General features: G+C 36.5%; 1 protein-coding gene and 1 pseudogene across 1 annotated transcript; one reads left to right on the top strand and one right to left on the bottom strand.

Annotated features, from left to right (window-relative positions):
• The first annotated feature begins 2273 nt into the window (after window positions 1–2273).
• Window positions 2274–2675, top strand: LOC131148057 (uncharacterized). The gene has a single exon (XM_058097796.1). It carries the CDS (start codon window positions 2274–2276, stop codon window positions 2673–2675), a length of 402 nt encoding a protein of 133 aa, XP_057953779.1.
• Window positions 2676–13159: 10484 nt separating this feature from the next.
• LOC131148046 (stearoyl-[acyl-carrier-protein] 9-desaturase, chloroplastic-like) lies at window positions 13160–21011 on the bottom strand (annotated as a pseudogene).
• Window positions 21012–25876: the final 4865 nt, after the last annotated feature.

The raw sequence follows: 25876 nt of genomic DNA, 5'->3' as shown, positions 1-25876 counted from the left end.
CTGATATAAAAAGAACCCCCTTACCTTTTCCCAAATACCAAAATACGAACTCTACGGCTCCAAAACTACGAATCGAGTTCTTAAAACCTAAACATCCAAGAGCTATACTTCACTATAATTCTTACTACTACATATATACCGAAATGAAACTGAAATCGAACCCTTACCTCGGTTTTGGGTCAAAACCTGAAAATCCTCAAAACGAATTTTTGATTCACTAAATATATAGGATTTTCCTCCTGATCCACGTGGTAATGTCGGATCCTTGATTCTGGCAACTGACAGCCTAAAATCCTAGAGAGAGAGAGAGAGAGAGAGAAATTGAGGTTTCTTAGAAATGAAGCAACAAAATATCCTATTTATAAACCCTCGACCCGGACCAATTCGTCGATGAGATGGCGCCTTCATCAATGAATCATCCACACATTTTGTTGACGAACCGGATCCTTCGGCAACATACCCTATTCCGATATTTTACAACCCATTCGGTATGTCCTCATTGATGAGGCTTTGAATTTTGGTGACGAAGGGTATGAGGGCCTTCGTCGATGAGAGCAATGGCTTTGTCGACAAAGCCTACAAAATTTACCTTTCTTACCCTTTTGTTATTTATTAAATCTGAAATTCTCGAGTTGAGTTCTTACAAGTCCTTTGTGGACATGTATGTTGTATGTATGCTAGTCTTGTGCGGACCAATCCTATGTGGACGTGTATGTTATATGTAGTAGAGTCCTATGTGGACGTTACATTTTGTGTGGATATGGACCCTGTGTGGGCGAGAATGGATAATGTGTATATCCTGTGTAGATTGATTGTGGTGTGCGTATATGTATGGAACTCTATGAAATGATTGGCATTGGTTGCATGTGCTATTAACTATTTAAGTATTTATGGTAAAGTAGAATATTCCACCTGAGGGCTTGCTGAGGAAGGCGAATACTTTGGTAATTATTTGTGGATACCAGAGAAGAGGGAAGTCACTAGTATGAGCGGGTGACCTTCCCTATTCTCGGAGACTTTACCTGGATACATAACCCAATGTCTTATTGAGAAAGGTGAGGGCCCTGGTGTTAGTACTAGAGTAGAGGGAATCTACTTGTATGGGCGGGTAGACTTATCTATTCTTGGGAATTATTTGTAAAAATAATTATGTATGTGTTTATGTGATTGGGTGATAGAGAAGTTGACAATGGTGTGATTATGAATGCATCTTCTTGGCTGCTACAAGTGGTGTAATATGATTATATGTGTATTTTGTTATTATATTAAACACTTCAGCCACACACTGTTGTAACTTATTTCTTCTTTACTGAGAGGTGTCTCACCCTATCAATTTATCAATCTTTTTTAGGTCTTCCAGGTGATTGAGCTTAGATAGCTCCAAGGCGAGGTTAGTTTTTGTGAGTGGATATCAGAACGAATATGTATTCTGTTTTATGTTTAAAATATTTTTATACTAATTATGTAATATGAAGAATGAGATTGAATTTTATGCCTTGTATATGTAATTATAAAACTCTGGTATTTTGTTTGAGATTATTTAATTAATTCCACTGTGTGAATGGTATCAGAAACGCGTGTTTTGTCTCACAACACTCCAAGCCCCACATGGCGGGTCTGAGGCGTTACTGTTGGTATCAGAGCATAACAGTTTTATAAACATTAGGAGGATTAATACCAGAGTATAGGTTTAAGTTGGATAAGGGTAGGAATGAGTAGATTAAGGTACTGACAGGAGTTTGAGTTTATTTCGTAGCCTGGAGGTATAAATCCTTTGACAGACTTCTGTGATTTTCTGAATCAACCAACGGTTTTAGAAAACCATGGTAAATCCATCGAAGGCAATGTTTCCAAGAAGAGAAACTGAAATTTGGAATTCAAATTTGAATGTTAAGATGATTACGGATGATTGGATATCAGATATTTAATTAAGGATTTGGATATTAAATTGGTTTTATGTTTTATGATTATTTCAGATATATCAAGATATGGAGATTCTAAATTTCCTCTATTGTATATTTATATTTAAGGATGGATCCTAGAGACAAAGGCATGGATGAAGGAGGAGGAAGCGAATTAGGAGCTTCTAGTGGAGATGAGATTGACACCTCTTGTTTGTTGTGAGGAATAGCTCATCAGGTTAGGGAATATAAATGAGATGAGACTTCAGGGGATCAAGCTACCCACCTGTGCACCAAGGTTGCACGATTGATCAATTCACTCATCTAAAACCCTCATATTTTGAGGGTGGTACTGATTCGATTAAGGTTGAGATGTGGATGCAAGAATTGGAGAAGATATTGGCGGTATTGAACTGCTCCGAGGAGCAGAAGATTCTTTTCGCCACCTTCAAACTAGGCGGAGAAGCTGAACAGTGGTGGCATGCAATGAAGCTGTTGGAGGAACAACAAGTGGTACCTAAAGTGATGACTTGGGATCATTTCAAGCAGGTCTTCTATGACCAATACTTTCCTGCTACCACTAGAAATCTGAAGGCAAAGAAATTTTTCAGCTTGGCTCTAGGGTGCCTTACTGTTCAACGGTATGCTGCTAAATTTATGAAACTATCTTGGTTTGCACCTTCTATGGTTCCAGATGAATACCAAAATGCGAGGTGGTTTGAAAGGGACCTGAATCAGAGGATTCATGAGCATATGGCATGTTTACAAATTTAGGATTTCACATAATTGGTCGAGAAAGCTATTGTCACAGAGTCGAGTCTTTAGATAGGTGCAGAGGCATCAGAACAAAGGAAAAGGCCTGCGTCTCCTCATTCCCAAGAAAATGTCAGACAAGGGTTGTGGAGGGGAGACAAAGATTTTGTAGGTATGGGGTCTAAAAAGAATGATTGGGGATGACAGGGCAATTCGTCACGCCCCCGCTGCCCTAGATGTAACCAGCGAAATTGGGGAGAATGCCGAAGTAGAAGTGTTGTATGCTATAGATGCAGCAAATATGGTCATATAAGTCGGGAATGTCGAGAATCTCCAAACAATGCACCAACTTCAAATCAGGTCAAGAGGAATAACCCGGTGCCTCGCGGCGGCAGTGCCCGACACGTGTTTATATGTTGGGTACACCTAAAGAGGACAACACTAAAGGTCTAGGTAATATGTTTATGTTAGCATGTGTGTTACTTTTGTTTGAATTTGCATGATTTGGTGTTGTATATGATTGAATTGGTTGAAATGTATAAATGTGGTAAGTTAGCTTTTTAATTATGAGAAGTGGATGATTAACGAATTTTAGGGAAAGAATTATTTTAAGGAGGGGAGAATATAATGATCCAAAAATTTTAGTTAATAAAAATAATAAAAGAAGAAAAAAGGGAAGAGAAAGAAATATTTTAAAGGGTGTCAGCAAGAAATCATCGACTAACCAACTGGTCCCATCGACGAACATTCTACCTTGGCTCGTTGATGAGGGCACATGCCTCGTCGATGAGGAGTTACCGAGAGGGGTTTCATATTACTGAAATTCATCAACAAGTTTCTGGTTTCGTCCATGAACGGGTGTGCTTGGAGTCATCGATGAGTCCACGTGTCTTGTCGACGAATCCCTGCCTATAAATAGTGAATTCTTTCATTTCAAGTGAGGATCGGAAGCTACCACGAGACTCTTGGGGAGATTCTCTGCAATATAGATGGAGCAGAATTTTGATTTGAGAAGTTTGGGAAACATCCCAAAACTAGGGTAAGTGAGATAATTTAAGGTTTTATTATTATTTTGAGATATATGGAACCTAGGAAGTATTAAATGGGTATTTTTCTGAGATTTGAGAAAGTTGGGATTTTTGAAATGCAGGGTCTTGTTTTGTTCGGTTTAGGTAGGAATGTCGATGAGCAGGTAAGGGGAAATATTTTACAACAACATTTTTATTAATTTTAAACCGGCTAATTTTGGGTATAAATTCTACATATTTTGGTATAATTTTCTGAACCTTGCAGGCATTGAAAATGCCATTTTTGATTATATATTAAATTGGGGAAAAACTGTGTGGCATGAAAACAATTTTGAAAATTAAATGGTTGCAAGTACTGTGGAATGATGATTTGTTGTGATTGTGAATACTATTTGGGCTGCAAACTCTGTTTGGTTGAAAATATTATTTCATTGTGTATACTATGGTAGATGTATGGATGTGTTTGAGTGGTTGGATTTGCTTTTGATTTGTGTTGTGGTTCATGTAAATTGTGATATAACGTTGGCAATGGTATGAGGAGGTCATTATATCATACATGATATAACTGTTATATAATGTTTGTAGTGGTGAGGTTGTTCTATGGGTGTTTATATTGGGGGGTAAACATTGGCAGTGGTATGAGGAGTTTGTTTACCTATTTACCATGAATAGGGTGGTTTGTGTTTTAATATGTGTGATGATTAGTCCTGTGTGGACCGTGTAATCTATGTGGTTGATTAGTCCTGTGTGGACATGTATGTTGTATGTATGCTAGTCTTGTGTGGACCAGTTCTGTGTGAACGTGTATGTTGTGTGTACTAGAGTCCTGTGTGGTTGCTACATTTTGTGTGGATATGGACCCTGTGTGGGTGAGAATGGATAATGTGCATATCTTGTGCGGATTGATTGTGGTGTGCGTATATATATGAAACTCTATAAAATGATTGGCATTGGTTGCTTGTGGTTTTAACCACTTAAGTATTTATAGTAAAGTAGAATATTCCACCCGGGGGTTTGCTGAGGAAGGCGAGTACTTTGGTAATTATTTGTGGATACTAGAGTAGAGGGAAGCCACTTATATAGGTGGGTGATCTTCCCTATTCTTGGAGACTTTACCTGGATACATAACTCGAGGGCTTACTAAGAAAGGTGTGTGCCCTGGTGTTAGTACTAGATTAGAGGGAATCTACTTGTATGGGTGGGTAGACTTCTCTATTCTCAGGAATTATCAGTAAAATTAATTATATATGTGTGTATGTGAATGGGTGACAGAGAAGTTAACAATGGTGTGATTATGAATGTGTCTTCTTGGCTACTATGGGTGGTGTAACACGATTATATGTGTATTTTGTAATTATATTAAACACTTCAATCACACATTGTTGTAACTTATTTATTCCTTACTAAGAGGTGTCTCACCCCATCGAATTATCAATCTTTTCAGGTCTTCCAGGTGATCGAGCTTAGATAGCTCCAGGGCGGGGTTAGTTTTGTGAGTGGATATCAGAACGGTTATGTATTTAGTTTTATGTTTAATATATTTTCATACTGGTTTTGTAATATGAAGAAGGAGATTGAATTTTATGTTCTGCATATGTAATTATAGAACCATGATATTTTGTTTGAGGTTATTTAATTAATCCCGTTGCGTGAATGGTATGAGAGACGCGTGTTTGGTCTCATAACACTCTAGGCCCACGTGGCGGGTCTGGGGTGTTACACAAACACTATGAGAGTTATAAGCAATATGGAATAATGCACAAGCACTCTAAGCACTCACACTACGCTTGGTTAATCAATGAAATCAAAGTTTTAGAGTGTATGGAAGTAATATCTGCAAAATTGGATTTGAAAATTTGAGAGAGTTTTGGTTTAATCCTTTTTTCTATTCAACCCCTAATTGGACAAATGAGGTGATATATATAGGCAAGGGGAAAATTATGACCATTGGGGATACATAGGGTATTGTTAAAATTATTTTAAACAAGTTTATGAAATTAACCCTGTTTAACCCCAATTTACCTCGGTAAAAATTAGGCCAACTCGAGAGTGTCGGGTACTTGAGCCAAGATTCAGCCGCCCGAATAGACTCATAGAGAAAAGCACTTTTCCATGTTCAGGTGCCCTAAAAGAGGGACAGCAAGCTTAATTGAGGCGATTCTTATAAAGACCGCAGTTCAAGTGCCCATTCTAAAGTTTAGTTTACCGAATGTGAACTTTCGGTCGCCTGAGGGTAAAATGAACGTGGGAGTTTGGGCTGCCGAGTTTATGGGAAAAGTGAAAGTCAAGGTCCAGTTGCCCATGGAAGATGCGTTGAAAATTGTTTGGTTTTTCGAACTCGGGCCAACACTTTGACCCGTCCACAGTTCGGTCGATCGAGGCAGTTTGAATTGCCAGGTTCGGTAGCCCGAATGCCTTCTGATTTTTACCTAAGGTCATTTTCTTTGCACTAATCTTTCCCTGATAATATAAGAACTATGTTAGGATTTTGTGCACTTAAGTGTGGGAACCAAAGGTCCATCTAAGGTCATTTTGAAATGGTCCCAAAAGTCCAACGTCGGTCGATTTTCGGTTGACCGAAGGGTGATCCCTAAGGTCAATCCGGTCTTGAACTTATAAGTTCTTACATGCATGATGTACATCAATTATTACAGACCAATCCTAGTTTACTATTACAGATCCAAATCAAATATGATATGAATTACAACAAAAAATAAATCTTCTAGGTCTTTAGTCTTCAAGTCTTCACGTGCCATCAAATGATCTTGCTAATATGAGCTTGCACACAAACTTGACAGACATTAAATACCTTGTATTTGTCATTATAAAAGACGAGATAGGACTCAAAAAGTCTACATGAGTCTTTTGAAAATAGAGTTTCTTAGGTTTAAAATAAGTTGTTAGATCGAGTCATTTTGATTTTTAACCAATCTCCACGATTCGGTTCTTTTAGTTGCAAAATTAATTTATGTTATTAGTTGAGTCCCCAAAATTTCCAATCACATTTCCCTTAGGCTAGGCATTATGGTCCTTTAATTTTAGAATCGTTTTTCATAATAAGTCCAAGGATAAGTCCCATTTTCTAAGTTTTTAATTTTAATCTTAAAAAAATATTCTTTTTTAAAATTCTAGTTCCTTTATTAGGTTCTTCAAAAGTGAGTCGTCATAATTGACTTCCTTAAACATTTAGATTTAGTTTCTTCCATTTTTTATTTTAATTTGAGTCCTAAAATTTTAATTGAATTTTTAGTTTATGTCCAGAAAAACTCTTTCAAAATTGAGTCCTTCAATTTCAAAACCGAGTATTTATTTAAGCCTTGTTGGTTTTGGTATATTCCCAAGAGGGGGGTGAACTGGAATTTTAAAATTTCTTCCTAGGTTAAACTAAATAGCAGCAGTATATCTACAACCTAGGGTCTGTCTATACAGTTCCAAATGTACAGATAAATAAAATGTGTGAAAATTAAATCATGTGCAATATTCACAATATAACATACATGTGCGATAAATAAATTACGGAAAGATAAAATGCACGCATTATATGTTATCGGGGTTCGGCCAATACTGCTTACATCCCCGCCTTGGCTCACCAGCACAACAATTCCACTAATGCTCACTTAACGGGTGGAGCAGTACCATTTACAACCATGTCAATTTATAGGACTGACCTCATCCTACAACTGCACTTTACAAGGATGGTGCACCTAGCTTTCCTAACCAGGTCTATCCAATTTGGAACTATTCAACAGAGCTAGTCTCCCTCTTAGGCCATGCCTTGAATACAACGGATATAAAAATTTATGCACATGGAAATGCTTCTTACACAAGCAGATTTGTACCAATATCAATCAATGCACATGAACAAGATATGAACTATAAGCTCAGTGCAATTTGTGTGCTAACACTCAAAGTAATGTCTATATTCAATCAAGCACAAAGAGTGTATCTACAAGCAAGTCTTTAAAACTATGTAATGATAAAATTTCAATCGTAGTTTTGGGTTTCAAAGATTCAAGCCAATGGAAATTTAGAATATCTCAAAAATAGTTCTTCTCAGTATCAAAGCACAAAGAGATGTTCAAATATGATTTTGTAAAAATATTTTTGCACACACAAAATACAAGCCCGAATGAGTCTTGCAAAGATAATGCAAAGACCCACATAGCTCTAAGAATTTTCCCAACCAAAGATTTATCAAATAAAATTAAGGGAAAAACTCTTTTTCTTAGCCCTCAAATAAAAATCACAAGCACAAGAGCAAGTGAGCGTTTCTAGCAATATAGAATAATCAATAAAACACTCACAATGCTAGATTTCTCAAAGGAAGTAGTATAGTATAAGCCTATGATAAATAGTATAGTATTATGATAAATAGGGTTTCCTTGTCATGGGTTGTTAGAGGGAATTATGGTAACAATTTTTGGCGCCAAAGGACCTCCTGGCTCCTTATAATAAATAGGGAGCTCGACACTATAGAAAAAAAAAAAAAACCTGAAGAGCGGCATAGTGACACCCTACAAGAATTGAGAGAGAAAGAAAATTAGAAAAAGAGGGCAGGAATACTCTGAAGAAATTAGAAAAAAAGAGAATTATAGAAGGGGAAACCTTGTAGAATTGAGGAGAGGTCTAGAGTATAGAGAAGTTTTATAGCAGTAAGGGAGAATTATGTGCAATTTGGAGCTCAAGGCGATACTCACTTTGAATAGGAGATAGACAACACCTTGAAATCAGAAGCAGAACTTGACCCTTCTGTTTGTGAACTCTCAGATACACATACAGAGGGGAGAAGAAGACTGGAGGAGAGGATAAAGGAAGGTATAATCCAAAACCCTCATTGCCCACTACAAAAAAATTGGTTTTTGGTGACGAAATTAATTTCGTCACTAAAAGTCAGTATTAGTGACGGTTTTTAATAATCGTCACTAATAGTTCAAGAATTAGTGATGGTTTTTTCAGCCATCACTTACACGACACTATTAATGACGATTTTACAACCATCACTAATACTTTCGCCACTAAAAACAGCACGGTAAAAATTTTCGCACAAAAATTTTACCGAAAAAATATTAGCAACGATTTTATTATATTAGTGACGATTTTAAACCATCACTACTAGTGTTTTTATTTAAAGAATCTTAAAAAAGAAATGGTTAAGGGTATTAATGACGATTAGAAAAAATCATCACTAATAATTGGTATTAGTGACGATATTCAAACCGTCACTATTAGTGTTTTTATTAAAAAAATATTTAAAAAGAAATATTTAAGGGTATTTGTAAAAACCCGAACCATGATATATGGATTTATTATGTAAAAGAGGGGTGAAAATGAAATTTCACAGATTTCATCGATGAGGCCAAAATTCGTCAATGAGAAGATGTCGAGGGGTTCAAGAAAAATGTGAAATATCTAGCTCATCGACGAGGCTTCCGATTCATCGACGAGGACCCAATTCGTCGACGAATCCACTTAGTTCAAAGGCTTATAAAAGATATTTTTGGGTTACTTCATTGCTAAGTTTTGGAAATCCTCTCTCTCTCTCTCTAGAGTTTGAAGCTCTTTCTCTCTCTCTCTCTCTCTCTCTCTCTCTCTCTCCCCTCGATTCCTTCACCGTTTGTCGCCTGAATCACGAATCCAAGGTTACTGCGAGGATCAGTAAAGGATTCTCTACGTTTCTAGTGGATCAGAATCTCGTTTCAAAGGACTTCGAGTTTCGGGCTAAAATCGAGGTAAGGCTCGGTTTTCATTTCTGATTCGGTATATGTGTAGTAGTACGGATTGTAAGCATGTACTATACTGTCGTTTGTAGGTTTTGGAGTCTCGGTTCATAGTTTTGGGGACCGTAAAGTTCATAGTTGGATTTCGGGTTAAGGTAAGGGGATTTTGTTTATATCAGTTTATTTTCAAAATCAGGATTGGTAAGCTTGTAGGCTACGATCGTATGTATGTTTTGGCTACTTATTTGGGGAAATCTATCAGGTAAAAATACAGAATTTTCGGGTTAAAGTTTTCAGGAAAAAATGGGGATTTTGGGTATCATCTCTACTTTGTTTTGGAAACTATTGGTCGTGTTAAAACTGTATTATTAAGGTGACCGTAATCCATATTTGCATAAACTGTATACTTGAATTTGTAAATGATATGATTTGCCGTAAACCAAATAAGTGTCATATGTATGGATATATGTATTTGTTCCAGGTATTTGTAAAACAGCTATGTGGTGGCTAATTACCATACGCTGAAATGTATAGGGACGTGAGTTCCAAAATAATTCCAGGTTTTTTGAAATCGGCTTGTGGTGGCTAATTACCGTACATCGAAACAGTTATGTGATGGCTAATTATCGTACACTGTGCCATGGATCGGTTAACTACCGTAGGCAAGAGTGTCCGGCTCTATATCCGAGGGTGTGAAATATCACTAGTCTAATTATGGTTGGTCACCGAAGTGGTGTGGGTTATATGCTACATCGTATGAAGTAATAGATTCATTATTGGGCCTCGATCGTCACAGCGTAGTTGCGTATGTAGCAATATAATCCCTTTGAGATGAGGTGACCTTTGTGTAGTTGCGTATGAAGCAATGGATTTACTATTGGGCCTTGATCGTCGCAGCGTAGTTGCGTATGTAGCCATGTAATCGCTGTGAGACGAGGTGAACTTGTGTAGTTGCGAACTAGTGTGACCACACTGACCGTATATATGTATGTATGTATGTTTTGGGTATCGTATGAACTGGAATGGTTTTCTGAAAATATTGGAACTGTATGGAATGGTACGAAACTGTACGAATTGTTTCAAACAGTATTGTATGTATAGTTTTATGAAGTATGTAAATAACACTGGTATGCCACTTATAAACTGTTTTCTTCCTTACTGAGAGGTGTCTCACCCCGAATGTACGTACAATGTTTTTCAGGTCCTTCGGGTAGCCGTAAGTGACATCCTAGCATCTGGGAGCAAAGGTTTCGTAGCTACTACTAGTACCTATTAGGTACAAGTTTTGGTATCCAGGTTGTCGGGATAGTTTAGTGTACACCTGGAGTATGTGTTGTAATTATGGGAATGTATATCCTAGTTTGTATAAACTCTGGTATGATATTGTTTATGTATAAAATACCGTATTTCGCTACGTATTATGGAGGAGTATGGATGTTTGTATGTATGTATGTGGGCATCCATTCACCCTACGGGGTCGGACCCTCTAGTTGTATTGTATCATGTATGTTTTAAATTGATACAGAGACAAGTTAGGTAACTTCATTCACACCTAGGACCCACTTGCGGGTTTGAGGCATGACAGTATTAGTGACGGTTTAGGAGTACCATTACTAATAAGTGGTATTCGTGATGGTTTTGAAACCGTCACTACTAGTATTTTTATTTAAAAAATTATTTTAAAAAGCAAATTAAGGGTATTAGGGACGGTTATCACAAAGCGTCACTAATAAAAGGTTATTAGTGACGGTTTTTAAAATCGTAACTACTAGTGTTTTTGTTAAAAAAATTATTTTATAAATTTTTTAAGGGTATTAGTGACGGTTTGGTAGAACCGTCACTAATAATGTGGTATTAGTGACGGTTTTGAAACCGTCACTACTACTTCAGACTTTAATTTCAAAAAAACCCTGATGGTCCCTAACCCGCGCTGCATCTCTTACCAAGGCCTCCCTCATCTCTAACCTCTGACCTCTCAGCTCTCCCTCTCTCAAATCTCAATCCTCTCCTCTCCTCTAGTGTGCTGCTACGTGCCGAACCTGCTGGTGCTGCGAGCCTGCGAAGTGCAAACGATCCCCAGCTCGAGTCGTTGTCACCTCCAAGCTCCATGGACCACAACCACAGGAATCATTCATCCCCGTCGTCTCCTCCAAGCTCCTGCTACTCCACGGTAAGATACGACGCATTTTATGTTCTGTTTTTTGTGCTACCTTTATCACCTTTGTGCCTAAGAAGAGTTGATCCATTAAGGGGCTGTAATTTCGGCCTATTGGCTAAGTAACTAGTGTGTACAAAAATACTGCTAAGGTCCTTAGGGATAGCTTGAGTTTGGTTATTTGTGATACCATTTTACATGATTAGAGTGGTTTTTTTTTTTAATAGCTACAGCTGAGCTAACAATGAACTATAGATTAGAATCCAATCCAGAAGAGAACAAGTCCCTTCAACCAAGTATTCAAGGGTAGCACCTCACTTAGACCCCAACACTTCATCTCACATTCTGACTTTCACTTCTCACACTAGAAGTCCAACAACTGTATGTTGATCTAAAAGCCATAAAAGATCACAAATTTCCATTGCAAAAGTACCAATTCTGCAGGATAATTAAAACACCAACACAAACCTTCCAGATTAAACCTGAGACACTTCTTCACTAACACACTCCACCAGTTAAAACTCATGTTTGAATTAGGAACCACCAGCATCAGAAACTTGTAGGTACAGAGTATCAACCTTGAATTTAATAAATTCAAACTCATGATAAAACCCTATTCTAACCACCATAGGGACTTAGTACGCAAAAGAGTCACTAACAAATCACAAAAGATCCAGCAACCCAATGCAAGATCGAAAAACACTAATAGATCACCATGAGCCTATCCTCAAGGAAATTGATATTAAATAAACTGCTGTCAAACAAAACAGCCCTCACTACACACTCACAACATTCAAGCCTCCAAACTTCAAACCTGAGCCACCAGTAATGAATCACACCAGATACATCTTCCAGCACTACCACAAGCAACCAGCATAAGACACCTAACCTCTCGCACAGAGCCCAAGACACCTAACTTCAAGCCTCAGACCACCATCTGTAGTCCAATACACACTACTACATCATCAACAGAGGATAGTGCAGTTCAATCCAATATCTTTACTTACATCTAATATCTTTACTGCAGGTATGAGAGATAATGATCTTGATGAAATTATGGAGTTAATATCTAATATCATACACTAATCAATGATGTCAAAATGGATCATAAACTATTATATAAGAATGTTTAAATGAATTTCAAAACGTTGAATGCATCACATTATCTTCAAACATTATATACTTTTTCATTTTTTTTCCCAAATTCTGTACCCAAGTCTCACATATTGTGGACTACAAGTCCTACATTGATCATTAATAATTTGCATATTCTTGCAACTTGAAACCAACTTCTCAAGGCAGTCAACTAGCTTGGTTCTCTAGCCGCTGTTAAGAAATTACTAGTCCCACAAAATCAATAAGCATTACAGTCCCACAAGCAAAAATCATTGGGGTGCATATATTCTGTGTGCTGAACAAGTTAAAATCCACTTCAAAACTTCAGCGAGATCACATAAGACTAGGAATAAAGCTACATATCAAAAACATTTTCCTGAGTTCTAAACACCTACAAACACTCATGGTTGTACAGAGATCTGGGATGGCTAGAAAAAAAACCCTTCAAGGCATAACAAGACCATAAGAACACTCAAAGAGAAAAAACAGTCACCAGCTCTCTTTGCAATGCACACCATTACCATTGCCATACATAGCATTTAGTGACCCATTGGGGGTTCTATTCGCATGTCCATTTCTGTGGGCTTTTACCACTAATTTTCCGTTACAAAAGCCATTTCTCTTTGCAGCTACCTTGCTTACATGGCCATGACCAATCTTCTGCAAGACTGCATCAAACTGCCCACAAGCTGCTGCTATAAGTCCTGCGAACATGAAATGGTATTTAAATCAGGATCAGATTAATCAGAAAATTAATCTACACACAAGTGGGGAAGTTTCAAACTACATTTGTATTCTCCTTTTTGACTTTGTTTTTCTTACAAAAGAAATTATGAGTAGGGTGAAGACGAGTTCCCTGAGATGGTAAGTGCTTCTGTGGGAATATCCTTCATGGCATTTGTAGCCTTTGCCTTGAGTTCTCTTATATCTAGTTATACCCTTTCGACTCTCATACACATGAAGTCAGCGCTGCAAGTTCGTTCATTATTTGAAGGAGAATTAAAGATGCTAGATGTTCTCCTGCCATATAGTTTAGTTTGGTAAGTGCTAGAAATTGCAGTGTAAGAAAATGTATGTCGCATTGGTAGTCCATTTATATCAACTGATCCTTCCAACATTTTCACCACTTCCCCCATTGAAGGTCTCTATATCCTTTGACATCCATCTGCAGCATGGAAAATTCATATTAATTATAGAACAACTTGCAAAAAGAGAGTATTACTACTATATGCTCCTACCAAGGTTGGATTGGAACTAGTTTGAATGACTTGGACCCCACTAGTGTCCCCATTAACTCCAGCCTTGGCATATTTCTTAGTCATAGATCGTGCCTTTTGGTCAAAAGCTTGTCGATTGTATTTGTATTCCCTGCTCTATACACTCATCCAAACATACTAATAAATCAAAGAGATTCCTTTAACCACAAACCCCATCCCAAACACTTGAAAGTACATTGACTTACTGCTTCACACATAAGGCCATCATCAGGGTTGGGTTCACTTAGTAACAACCCAATGCTTATTAGTACAGTGGAAATGTTCAAAGATGGTTGCCATGCACCCTGCATGAATTACAATCTGATTCTTGTTATAAATTAAATGTACAGATGTAAAACAAACTCATAACTTCGTATTGACATCATGCGCATATGAACATAATAGAAATTTGTATCTTATGATGATATCTTGCCCATCTAGCAGACCAAATTCAACTGATCCAAATCAGAAAATGGAAAACACAAAACCCATATTATCAATCATTCTTTTTTAAAAGACTTCATCACATAAATTTTCAAAAATAACCAAACCAAAAGCATGAATGAATGGGAAAAAAAAAAATCAATAACGACGTAAACCTACAAGAATTCCTTCCTTTGCAATACTTCAGTAGGCAGTGTAATGATTACCATAACAGGTCATCGAAGTGCTAAGGTCTATCTCTCTATTAGCAAATTTGACAATCAATACATTGTCATCCCCTAAAACTCTTTGCAGGTGAGTCCTTTGTTTGTTTAGATATGAACCCTGGAATAAATGTAATTAACTAATGAGAACAATGAAAAGAAAAGGATACTTTCTAGAATATCAGCTTATATCTTGAGAAACTCCTCTCTAGTTCTGTTTGGAAAAATATTTTTAGGAGTGACACTGACCTTTGCTTTTCCATACTTGCACCTACTGCTTCACTTCCTTATAAAAAATCCGACTTAAAGGAACAATAGTAACTTGCTTTGCCCTCCCTTGAGCTCTCTCCTCCACCCTCCTGATTCTAGGAGCTAACCCACAAAGGAAATCCTAGGCTTTCCACCCCTCACCTGAAAGTTCGGTTAGCTTCTCCATATTCCATCTTCCCCCAAAAAATTCCAATATATTTGCGTAATATGTGGTAATATAGACCCCAAGCCACTGAGCAACAGCTGAAAAGTGCTCAAAGAGGTTGTCGTCATGTCCGTCATACATCAAATGGGCTGGCATAGAGATTTTCTTTCTCATCATGTCAGCAAAAGCCAACACGGTACCATCGGGATCTATCTCAAAGAGCTTTTCCACTATTTTGGTGTAGGAAGTTTCACGGTGCTTCGCATATGATGCAATAGTTCCACATATTTGAGCCAATTTCAGGTCCCCATGTTCCTTCGTGAGCTTGACGGTGTTCCCATGGGAGATAAAGGTGGCTCTTTCTTGGAATGATGTGTAGATGAACCCAAGGTACGGGCTATTTTCCGTACGGGGATCCTATAAAATCACAAAGATAAACAAAAAAAGAGAGATATCAGGAACATAACAAAGCATTCAAGCTGAACATTTCCCCCATGCTCTTAAGCTTTTGTTTACATGCATACAGACACTCTGGCCACCTTGCCATTGCCTTCATTTCCTGTTCAAGTTACAAATGAATTAATGAAAATTTTAATTTTAATTTTTTTTCTAGGGGGCGGGGGGAGGAGTGAGGATAGGAGTTCAATGGGCAGGGTAAGGAATGTCTAGAAATGATTAATATATGAATAAACATACAAATAATTCAAATTTCTCAATCAATGTTTTCCCAACGTAGAAGGAAGTAGAAAGCTAAAGAAATCCTTAAGGACAACTTTTACCGCATGAGAACTCCTAGGTGAGATTTGAGAGCAGGAATAACATCCTAGGTCTTTTGCACACACACATTAGGCATGTCCTAAAAAGAATATTTTTTTTCTTCAAAAATTATAAAATCTGCTATCAAGAAGAATCGCATAAATAAACTACAGCCTGGGCAAACCATAGCCTAGATAAAATAATAAAGATTTGAGTTCCATTCAACTTCTAGAAAGAGATTATTTCATTTCACACACATACCTACACAAGCACACACATGCACCACCGCAAAATCAATTGCCTTCAGCTAAGTATCAGTAGCCTACTACTCCAAAAGCATTAGTAGTGGTTGTTATTTTGCATAAAAATTTATGGATTTACCAAAAAATTGCTTGTGTCTCTTGTTTTCTGAAATGTATAATTCCAAAGCTAAAAAATGGTTGTGAAACCACACCGTCAAGATGTGTTAAGGACCTCACCATTCTTGATCCAATAAGATACTGAATTGTCTTCTCAATTTGCTTCATATCTACTCTCCCAGACAAGTAGAGGTACTTTTTGAGAAGGTCACCATGCCTATTCTCTTCGGCAGTCCATGCCCTCGTCCAAATTGCCCAAGAAGTAAGGCTTGCACCTGTTTCATCCCGAACACCATCTAAGGTATTAAGCATCGTCTGGTAAGTTGGAAGGGCTTCTTCTATCATCATATCTCCTACCAAAACAACAAAGTACTCATCTGGAATCCCCGTTATCATTATAGAATGTGGAAAGGTTGAAATGAAGGATGAATTGCACAACTTTGGTATTTATCAAAGATTTGGAACTTAGGAGGCAGCTAGGTGGCTTAGACATCTAATTTTGTTGTGTCAAGCAAAGTCTAAATGTAGAACGCAGCAGCTTCACAAGACCTACAATCCCTGAGAACAGCTGATTCACTACTAACTTGTTGGTGTCTCCGACGTAGAATGGCTGTAAATGCTCTAACCATGACGTAGATAGGCAAAAGAATCCCAATGGTTCTTAAGATCAGTAACTGCAAAATAAGGAAAAAATTATCTACTTTTTGGACATCATCAAAATTATAGTGTAATAATCTTTTACATGAAAGTGTACTACCCAGTCTTACCATGAACAGTGTAAATGAATATTCTCCAACTTTACTAATTATAATTGGTACTGTGTGGCGTAACACAACATTAAATATATTTTTTTGTGTTTAATGTATAATAATTTGAGATGACGTGAGCAGAGGGGAAGATAAAAATATGATGTTGGTCCTATTCCTATATATATATATATATATATATATATATATATATATATAAAATATTTCATTTTTCTGATATCTTTGACATTAACATCTTGTTTCCCGAGAATACACACACACACACACACACACACACACATATATATATATATATATATATATATATATATATATATATATATATATATATCAGAGAATATGTTACTAGGATATTGTTTGAAAGCAACTTCATGGGTAAACTAGCATGTGGGGGTTCTCTCTCTCCAATGGGACATTTTGCCAAATGGAAGGAAACTTTAGGAGATGGCCATGATACTAGCAGTATTCTAAAAGCTCAAATGTTCTTGCATCCTTATGGCTGATTAGATGAGATGCTTAGAACTGTCAAGGGGTCTTGGCCTTGTTTCTTCTTAACTTTCCTTAACTAATCATATTTTTGTCATTTTATTACAACACCTTCTTTCAGTTTCAATGAATGAATCAGATATAAGAATTTGATCTCATTGCTTCATGCGCAGCTGCTTGGCAACCACCGTGTTCCACTGCTGCAGGAACTAGTGTAGGCACGATGTAGTAATTTTCCAAGTATATATCAATTTTTTTTTTCTACTTGGCAATATAGGCTCACCTATGTGAGAATTGTGTAGTTTGATTAATGTTTATGATGTTATATTTACAACTTCAACGCCATCAAAATGTAAGCTTATTTTAGCCATGATACCTTCCATCTAATTGGTTAAATTTCACATTATGTCCTTCAAAGCCTCAAGGTTGTGGTGGCAGTCCAAAATACATCATCAATGCATTACCTCAGCATAAGACAACTTACAAATGTTTTTGATTCTTCTTCTAATTGGTTGTCAAGTGAAGATACTGTAATGATTTTGTGTGTGTACGTGATCACCTGGCCTTGCTTGCAAATGCTTCTAGCTGCTGCTAGATTGTTGAGTGAGTGTCAGCACGGCTGCTTAAGTGCCTGCAGTTATTCGAGGCTATGTATATCTGTGATTCCTCCTAGAATACTGAATTCTGTAGTCGTGACTGCTTTTTGAACTTAACCTTTGAAGTTCTATAGTGTTTCTTTGTGCTAGTGTGCGCTGCCTAATTTGCATTGTTGCTGTGTTTTTCATTCTTTGTATTAGTGTGTACTGATTAAGGGGTGGATTATTTCGTCCTTTATAATCTGATGTTGATGTGACTTATTTTTTATGCCTGTATATATGCTACGTAGTGATTTATTTTCAAAAACCGTATACTGATTTTTTTAACTTTCTTAATTTGTAGGGCTTGCAACTGTGACAACATCAGGATGATGTCATGCAACTCGGATGCAGCTTTCCATTTTTTTTTTTATGTAAACAAATGAAATGTATTTAAATTTAAATTTTTATAATGTTGTGTATTTAAATTTGAATTTGTATAATATATTTGTATTTGAATTTGAATTTGTATAATATATTTGTACTTAAAATTGAATTGCAATTATGGTTTTTACAGGAATTAATTTGAATTAGATTTTTACAGGAATTAATAATTGGAAAAAAATAAACTCTACTATTAATTGTGCAATTTAAGTATTAGTGACGATTTCAAAATCGTCACTAAATCCATAAGTAACGGTTCTGCAGAGCAATAGTGACGGTCCTAAAACTGTCAGTAATAATAGACAAATAGTGACGGTTCAGAAACTGTCACTAATAATAGACCAATAGTGACATTTCGCAAATCGTCACCACTAATGAGTAATAGTGACGATTTTATAACCGTCACTAATAATGGAGTAATAGTGACGAATATAAAACCATCACTAATAATGAAGCAATAGTGACGAACTTAAACCGCCACTAATAATGGGGTAATACTGACAAATATAAAATCATCACTAATAATGTAGCAATAGTGACGAATTCAAACCGTCACTAATAATAGAGAATTAGTGACGAATTTAAAACCGTCACTTATAATAGAGCATTAGTGATGGTTTTTGATCTATCTGGTGTAGAATCTATAGTGACGGGCTTCGATCTTTAGTGACAGATTAAAACCATCACTAATACGCTATTATTAGTGACGGAATACGCTATTATTAGTGACGGTTTAAATCCATCACTAATACTCCATTATTAGTGACGGTTTGAAATATTCGTCACTAATAAGTATTAGTAACGGCAGGTATAGTGACAAATTGAAAACTGTCACTAGTACTCATAACCTTCACTAAAACTAGTAGTGACGGTTTTGTGAGTATTAGTGACGGTTTTAAACCTTCACTAATAACCTTATTTTTTGTAGTGCCCATTTCAATTTATTCATTCAATGCTGATGTGTGAATTTGAATGTAGGGATATCTCCTAGGATTGCAGGTTCATACTTGACCTTGAGATGAGTTTCAAATCAGACCATCCCCAAACCTCCTAGACCCAAATCCAACCCTTATGTCCTAGCCTGAACCCGAGCTTGAACTCGCACCCGAGATCCAAATTCTGTTCAAGACCCGAACTCACAATTCGAACCCAGAGTCCATTTTCAAGTCACCCCCAGCCCATCTTAAAAATGTAACCCAAGCCTTGTTTTAAAAACGTAACTGGGCCGACCCATTTTGAAACTCACCTAGGCCTTATTTTAAAAATTAACCTTGGGCCTGATCCTTTTTAAAATACCTAGCTTAGCTCTGTTTTAAACTTGAAAAGGCCCATGCTTATGTTTTAAATACACCGGGCCTCACCTTTATTCCAAAATACCCAATACCAATAACCAGTTTCTAAAAAAACTCAGCCCATAACCCTTTTGAAGACTAACCAAACCCATTTTAAAGTCCAAACCCCAAAGTCCATTTTAAACAATCGGCCCAGCACATTTTCAAAAACACATAACCCAGTTCTCATGTAAAACACACGAACCCAAATTCAAGACCAAAATCCCAACCTCTCTGACCCGCACGTAACTAAGGTCACGTGGCTTACTTGGATCCATTTGAGTCCCCGACTCACCTCGGGGCAACTCATATTAGTCAACCCTTACCCTAATCCACCAAAATGAAGACGAGTTGACTCGTCTTCAACTTGAAATCTACAACTCAAACCCTAGAACTAGAATCATCATCAACCTGAATCATCACATATTAGAACAACAACACTCACGAATCACACACACACACACCCACATATCACATATCACATATCACAACAAAGACAACAAAAAAAGAACCATCAAAACCAAAAAAGAAAAAAAAAAAGACTTATCTTTTTGGGATGGCCACGAAAGCTGAGGGAAAATTTCGCAAAGGTTCAAGGCTTCTATGCTTAGGATGAGGATCTGAGAGTGGGAGGTAGCAGGTACCTCATAGGGTTTTCTATTTGTCCAATGCATAGATCAAGGAATGTGAAATACAGAGTTAGGGTCTCGAATAGAGGAAGGTTTCTGAGAGAGAATCTTGGGAATGGAGTTTGAACGGATATACGGTTTTCATTCGAAGATGACAGAGAGTTGGAAGGTTGGGAAAGATTCAGGTTTTGGGTCTTACTATGGGAAGTTACAGAGAGGGGTGAGATGAGAGAGTTCGAACTAGAAAGTGGAAAGCGAAGATCTCAAGGATCAAAGATCTAAACCTCAGTTCAGATCGTTCGAAGGCAAGTAGCAAAAAGGTTCGAGGAAAAGGAGTAGGGTGCTTTGGAGTTTTGATTTGCAGAAGAGAGAAGGTGAGAGGTGAGCTACTAGAAAAGGAGTTTGTTGGAATTGGCGTGTTCCTAAGAGGAGGGGTTAATTGGAATTTTAAACCTTCTTCCTAGGTTAAACCAGATATCAGTAATACACAACCTAGGATTTTTCTAAAACAAACTTAATTCCGCAAGCAAGTATGTATGCAAATATTCAAAGCAACTAAAACATTCATAGCAGTTCAAGTATTAGCATACATGCGCGGAATTGAAATTGAGGAAATTAAACAAAGAGCCAACACAAAATATGTTATTGGGGTTAGGGTTCGGCCAATACTGGCTACGTCCTTGCCTCAGCTCGCAAGCTCAAGGATTCCACTAATGCTCACTTAATGGGTGGAGCGGCACTGATTACAACCAGGTCAAATTACCAGGGCTGACCTCAACATTTATATACAATCCTTCCAGGTTAGATTATCACCCATTCAGACCATGCCTAGAATACAACAAATAATCAATATAAATTTCATGTACAAAAATATGTGCTTCTCCAATAAGCAGATTTGTACCAGTATAACCAATGCACTTCAGAATGATAAGATCTATAAGATCAATGAAGACAATATTATAACTCTCAAGATAATGTCAGTGTGGCAATCAAAGTGTGAGAGTGTGCTAGCAAGGTTTCTTTGAAACTATATTTATAAATATATAAAACACAAATAATGTTTCAAAGAATTCAAGAGTATAGCCAAATATCTAAAAAAAAAAAAAATTGATTTCCAAAGATCAAGCACAAGAGATTTTTAGAACACAAGCGTGTCAAAAAATGTTTGCTTCAAAAACATAAGACAAGCTCAAGAGTCATAAGCCAATAAAAGTTTATCCACAAAACGGATTTATGAATTAAATCTATGGGGAAAAACTTTTCTTGTTAACTCTCAATAAAATCAACATGCAATAAAAACAATGAGAGTACAAGCTTGTATAGGAAGTGTAGGATATCTCACAATACTCTCACCAAAAATGGTTTTGCAAGGGAGTGAGCAAAGGCGAAGTATGTAGGCTTGTATGTGAAAGAGAACCTCTAGAAATTTTAGAGAAATTTTTTTTAATCAAAGCTCTAATCTAGTTACTAATCTTTCCAAATGGAGACATAAATATAGCCTCTAACAAAAATAAGGTCGTTGGGACATAAAGGGTATTATTAAAATTGTTTAATGAATTTTTAATCCAACTTACCCTTAATTAACATCAGTTTCGGTGATTAAAAATATGACAACCTAAGAGTTTCGGTCACCCAGTGCATAGGCTCGGTTGCCCGAATAGAAACAGATAGAAAAGTTTTTTTTTTAAACTTCGGGTGCTTGGGGAAAGGTTTGGATATCTAAGCCAAGGCGATTTTCCTAACGTTCGAGGTTTGGTCACCCGATGAACAGTTCGGTCTGCCAAACTTGTCAGTTCGGTCGCCCGGGCTGAATTTTAACTTAAAGTTCAAGTGCCCAGGAAAGGTGAAAAAGTCAGCATTCATGGTTTGGTCGACCGTGAATAGTGCGTTCATTTTGGGTTCGGTTGGCTGAACCAAGTCAACCTTTTTGACTTTTTACCTAATCGGTCGACCGAGGCATTTTCAACGTGCTAGGTTCAGTCACCCGAAGCCCTTTCAAACTTAATGTTAAGTCCTGTTTTTCAGTATAGTTTACCCCTGTTTGCATAGTTATGATTTTGTAAGATATAGGGGATTTGTGCAAGTGATGTGAAAGGATTTAGGGTCGATCTAAGGTCAAGGAATTTTAGTTTAGCCTAAAAACTTGGCATCGTCAATCGAAGGTCGACCGAAGTCTTTTCTGTGGTCATATAGCTTTTAGTCCTATCATGCATGTGATGCAGATATTACAGACCATATTAAATATTATAGACCCAAAGTAATAAATGCAAATAAAATAAAGATGAACACATCTTCTTCTTTGCTCTTCATAGAATGTTCCAGATACATATGATCTTGGTTTTTCTTCTGGCTTCCAAATCCTTTGATCTTATGTGTGCTGAAATTTAGACCTGTTCACATAAACACACAAAAGATATTGTTGATAAAGGTGTAATCCCAAGAGGGGGGTGAATTGGGTATTTTAAAATTTCTTTCAAACTTATTTAATAATTAATTCTTTTTCCTATATTTATCAAATTACTTATCAAGTTTGTGTGAGATTATTCAACATACATACATGCAATGTAAACAATGAAGTGCGTTGCAGAAATTAAAAGATAAGGGAAGAGAGAAGACAAACGCAGTTTTATGAGGTTAAGCGAACTTGGCCTACGTCCTCGCCTTGAGCAACCCACTCAAGGATTCTATTATGATCTCTTCTCCTTAAATTGGGATGGAACTTCCCTTACAATCCGCTGCTTACATGAGGTACAACTTCCTCCTAACCCGTTACTTACAAGAGATACAACTCTCTCCTTAACCCTGCTTCACAAGCTGAACCGTGAATACAATAAGATCTGTAAACACTTAAAGTTACTTCCAAACAAAAGCTAGTGAGTACAATTCAAGTTCCTAATACATTAACATATGATAAAACTTGGAGCTCAGAATGTATGAAATGAAACAATTGTTTATGTATGATATGCTTCCACACACAAAGTCCTTTTTATCAAATCTCCCAAAATTATATATTTAAATCAGTACTTTGGAGAACTTTAGGGTTCTAGTTCACTTTGTGAAAATGCACAAATATATATTACGTAAACTTATTCAAAACTTTGTCTTGAATATTAGATTAATCAAAATCAAAACCTTTCTTTCAAATATTTAATCACCCAATGATTTTTGTAATATGCAAATATATATATACAATGTGTATTCCAAAGATCAAAAACCCAATGTAATATCTTTTAGAAAAATATCCCTCAACATTATATCTTTATGAACTCTATGGATATTCAAACAAATAGTCTTATAATATTAAAATTATCAAGTCTTTGAAAGAAAACTCACCTGAATCACAAATATCTAATCAATAACAAAAACTTTTATCAAGTGGTAGACTTATCAAAATGATTTACTATATGGCTCAGGATCAACCTCTTATCAAATATTCAAAAATAGATTTTGCACTGAAAAGCTCTTTTAAAAATATATATCAATCAGCAAATCTGTTTAGAGAATGAAACTCTATGAGAATAACTGTTCACTAGAAGATTGTTTTACCAAACCTCAATACTAGAATGAAAGCAAGATGAATAAATGAGTTCTTGTTGATATTCTGAGTTGATTTACCAAAGCTTGACAAGTAGAAGTTGAAGTGTAGGAAATCGTATAGCAATAGGAGCAAGTTTCTCAATTCTATGTGAAAACGATGTTCTCTTATCTTCACGTTGATCTTGACTGCCTACTAGGGTTTAAATATTCAAAATATATAGTGTCTTATACTTAGGATTGATCTCAACCGTTAGATCAAAAAATATCTTCGCGAGTTCTCTTAATAAAAATTAAAATTTTAAGTTTTCTCGCAAGTTCAGGCGACTGAGGTCGAAGCCTAGGCGACCAAAGTTCCTTAAAGCTTTGAGAAAATAGCTTGGAATACAAGGTCAGGCACCTAAGGTGTGATTTAGGCCCCTAAAGTGGCAAGTTCAGGGGCCTGAAGTCCCAAGTTTAAGCAACCAACGTACCTCAGCCAGATTATGTGTTTCCCATTAATTCTTCAAGCCACTACACTTAATCTTCAAGCTCCTGAAGAAATTCTTCAGGTGACTGAGGTTGACTTCATGCAACCGAAGTCCCTATTTTCTGAATTTTCCTTTTCTAATTTAAAATTCTGCTTTGCTCTCTTTCTTGGGTCTTTTGTAAAAATACTTTCCAATGTTTTAAAGATATTTCTAAGTCCATGAAAGTCCCCTAATGATGTTCATGAAATGCATAAGTCCTAAAGTCATTCTAGGGTATATGTTGAATCTCAAATTAAATCATACGAAAATGTAAATACATGAGTTCTAAGTACCCATTCCCATGACGTTCTTGAACTCTATCGCTTGCACCTTGATTCTCATACTCTTTGAGTTCCATGGATTTTGCCAAGATATGTATGCTTTACTTTATGGATTCCATGACTCGTTATCCTTTTGTGCATGCATAATATAGTTCGTGTTCACAAACTCAATGCACAGATTAAATACCAAGTGATTTTTCATTATCAAAACTGGATTGGACTCATAGAGTCAACAATCTCCCTTTTTTTGATGATGACAAATACACGAGCAAAAAAAATATATATATAATAGGTTACGCCTAACAAGGCTCCCCCACAATTATTGCATCAAATGTTCAATAAATGAAATATGCTCATGCCAAATGAAATAAGCTCATAATCATACACACGCTGTTTAGCTTTATTCCAAATAGAATATGCTCCTAAAACAATTTTACTTCTCCCCCTATTTCACAATTACTTTTGCCAACAGTTTTTGCTCCTAATATTGCTTTTATTTTTACTTTTTCTCCTTATTTCTATTATTTTTGCTCCCAATTTTTCTCCCCCTTTTGACATCAACAAAAAGGTGTGAAATAATAAAACATGAGTAGACATACCTTTGTGTTCTTCTCCCCTTAGAAATCTTAAAGTGTAAAGCTTGTGCAACCATTTGATTTGGAAAGAAATTTACTTCGCCCTCTTTTTGACATCAACTATTCCCCTTTCTAATGCATGAATTTCAAATATCATGTGAGAATAGCAACTGTTTATTGATGGGATACCAAATGTGGACAAGTGTTATATCAATTGTGAACAATGTTGAATGACTTTATACCAAGTGATTACATCTTAAGTGAAGTTGCTCCCCCTGAATTATATCATCAAACATAATTCTAGGCAACCTCTCAACTATGCATGAGACCTAAGTCACGCCTAATTTGGATAAACTTATCCTCCGCAAGTGGTTTCATGAATATATCTTCCCATTGTTCATTTGTGCATACAAATTCAAGTGTCACATCCCCTTTTTGTACATGATCATGAAGAAAATGATGTCGTATTTCTATATGCTTAGTTTGTGAATGTAATATGAGATTCTTTAAGATGTTTATTGCCCTTGTATTGTCGCATCTAATAGGAATTGTTTCATAGATTAATTCAAAATCCTTCAATTGTTGTTTCATGTAAAGCATTTGAGCACAACAACTACCTGCCGCTATGTATTCAGCCTCAGC

This window comes from Malania oleifera, chromosome 1 (genome assembly GCF_029873635.1).
Source record: "Malania oleifera isolate guangnan ecotype guangnan chromosome 1, ASM2987363v1, whole genome shotgun sequence".
Lineage (NCBI taxonomy): Eukaryota > Viridiplantae > Streptophyta > Magnoliopsida > Santalales > Ximeniaceae > Malania > Malania oleifera.
This window is presented reverse-complemented; position numbering and strand designations above follow the sequence as displayed.

Excerpts from the sequence above, each read along its gene's own strand:
- LOC131148057 (XM_058097796.1), top strand. The coding sequence starts at position 2,274 with ATGTGGATGCAAGAATTGGAGAAGATATTGGCGGTATTGAACTGCTCC.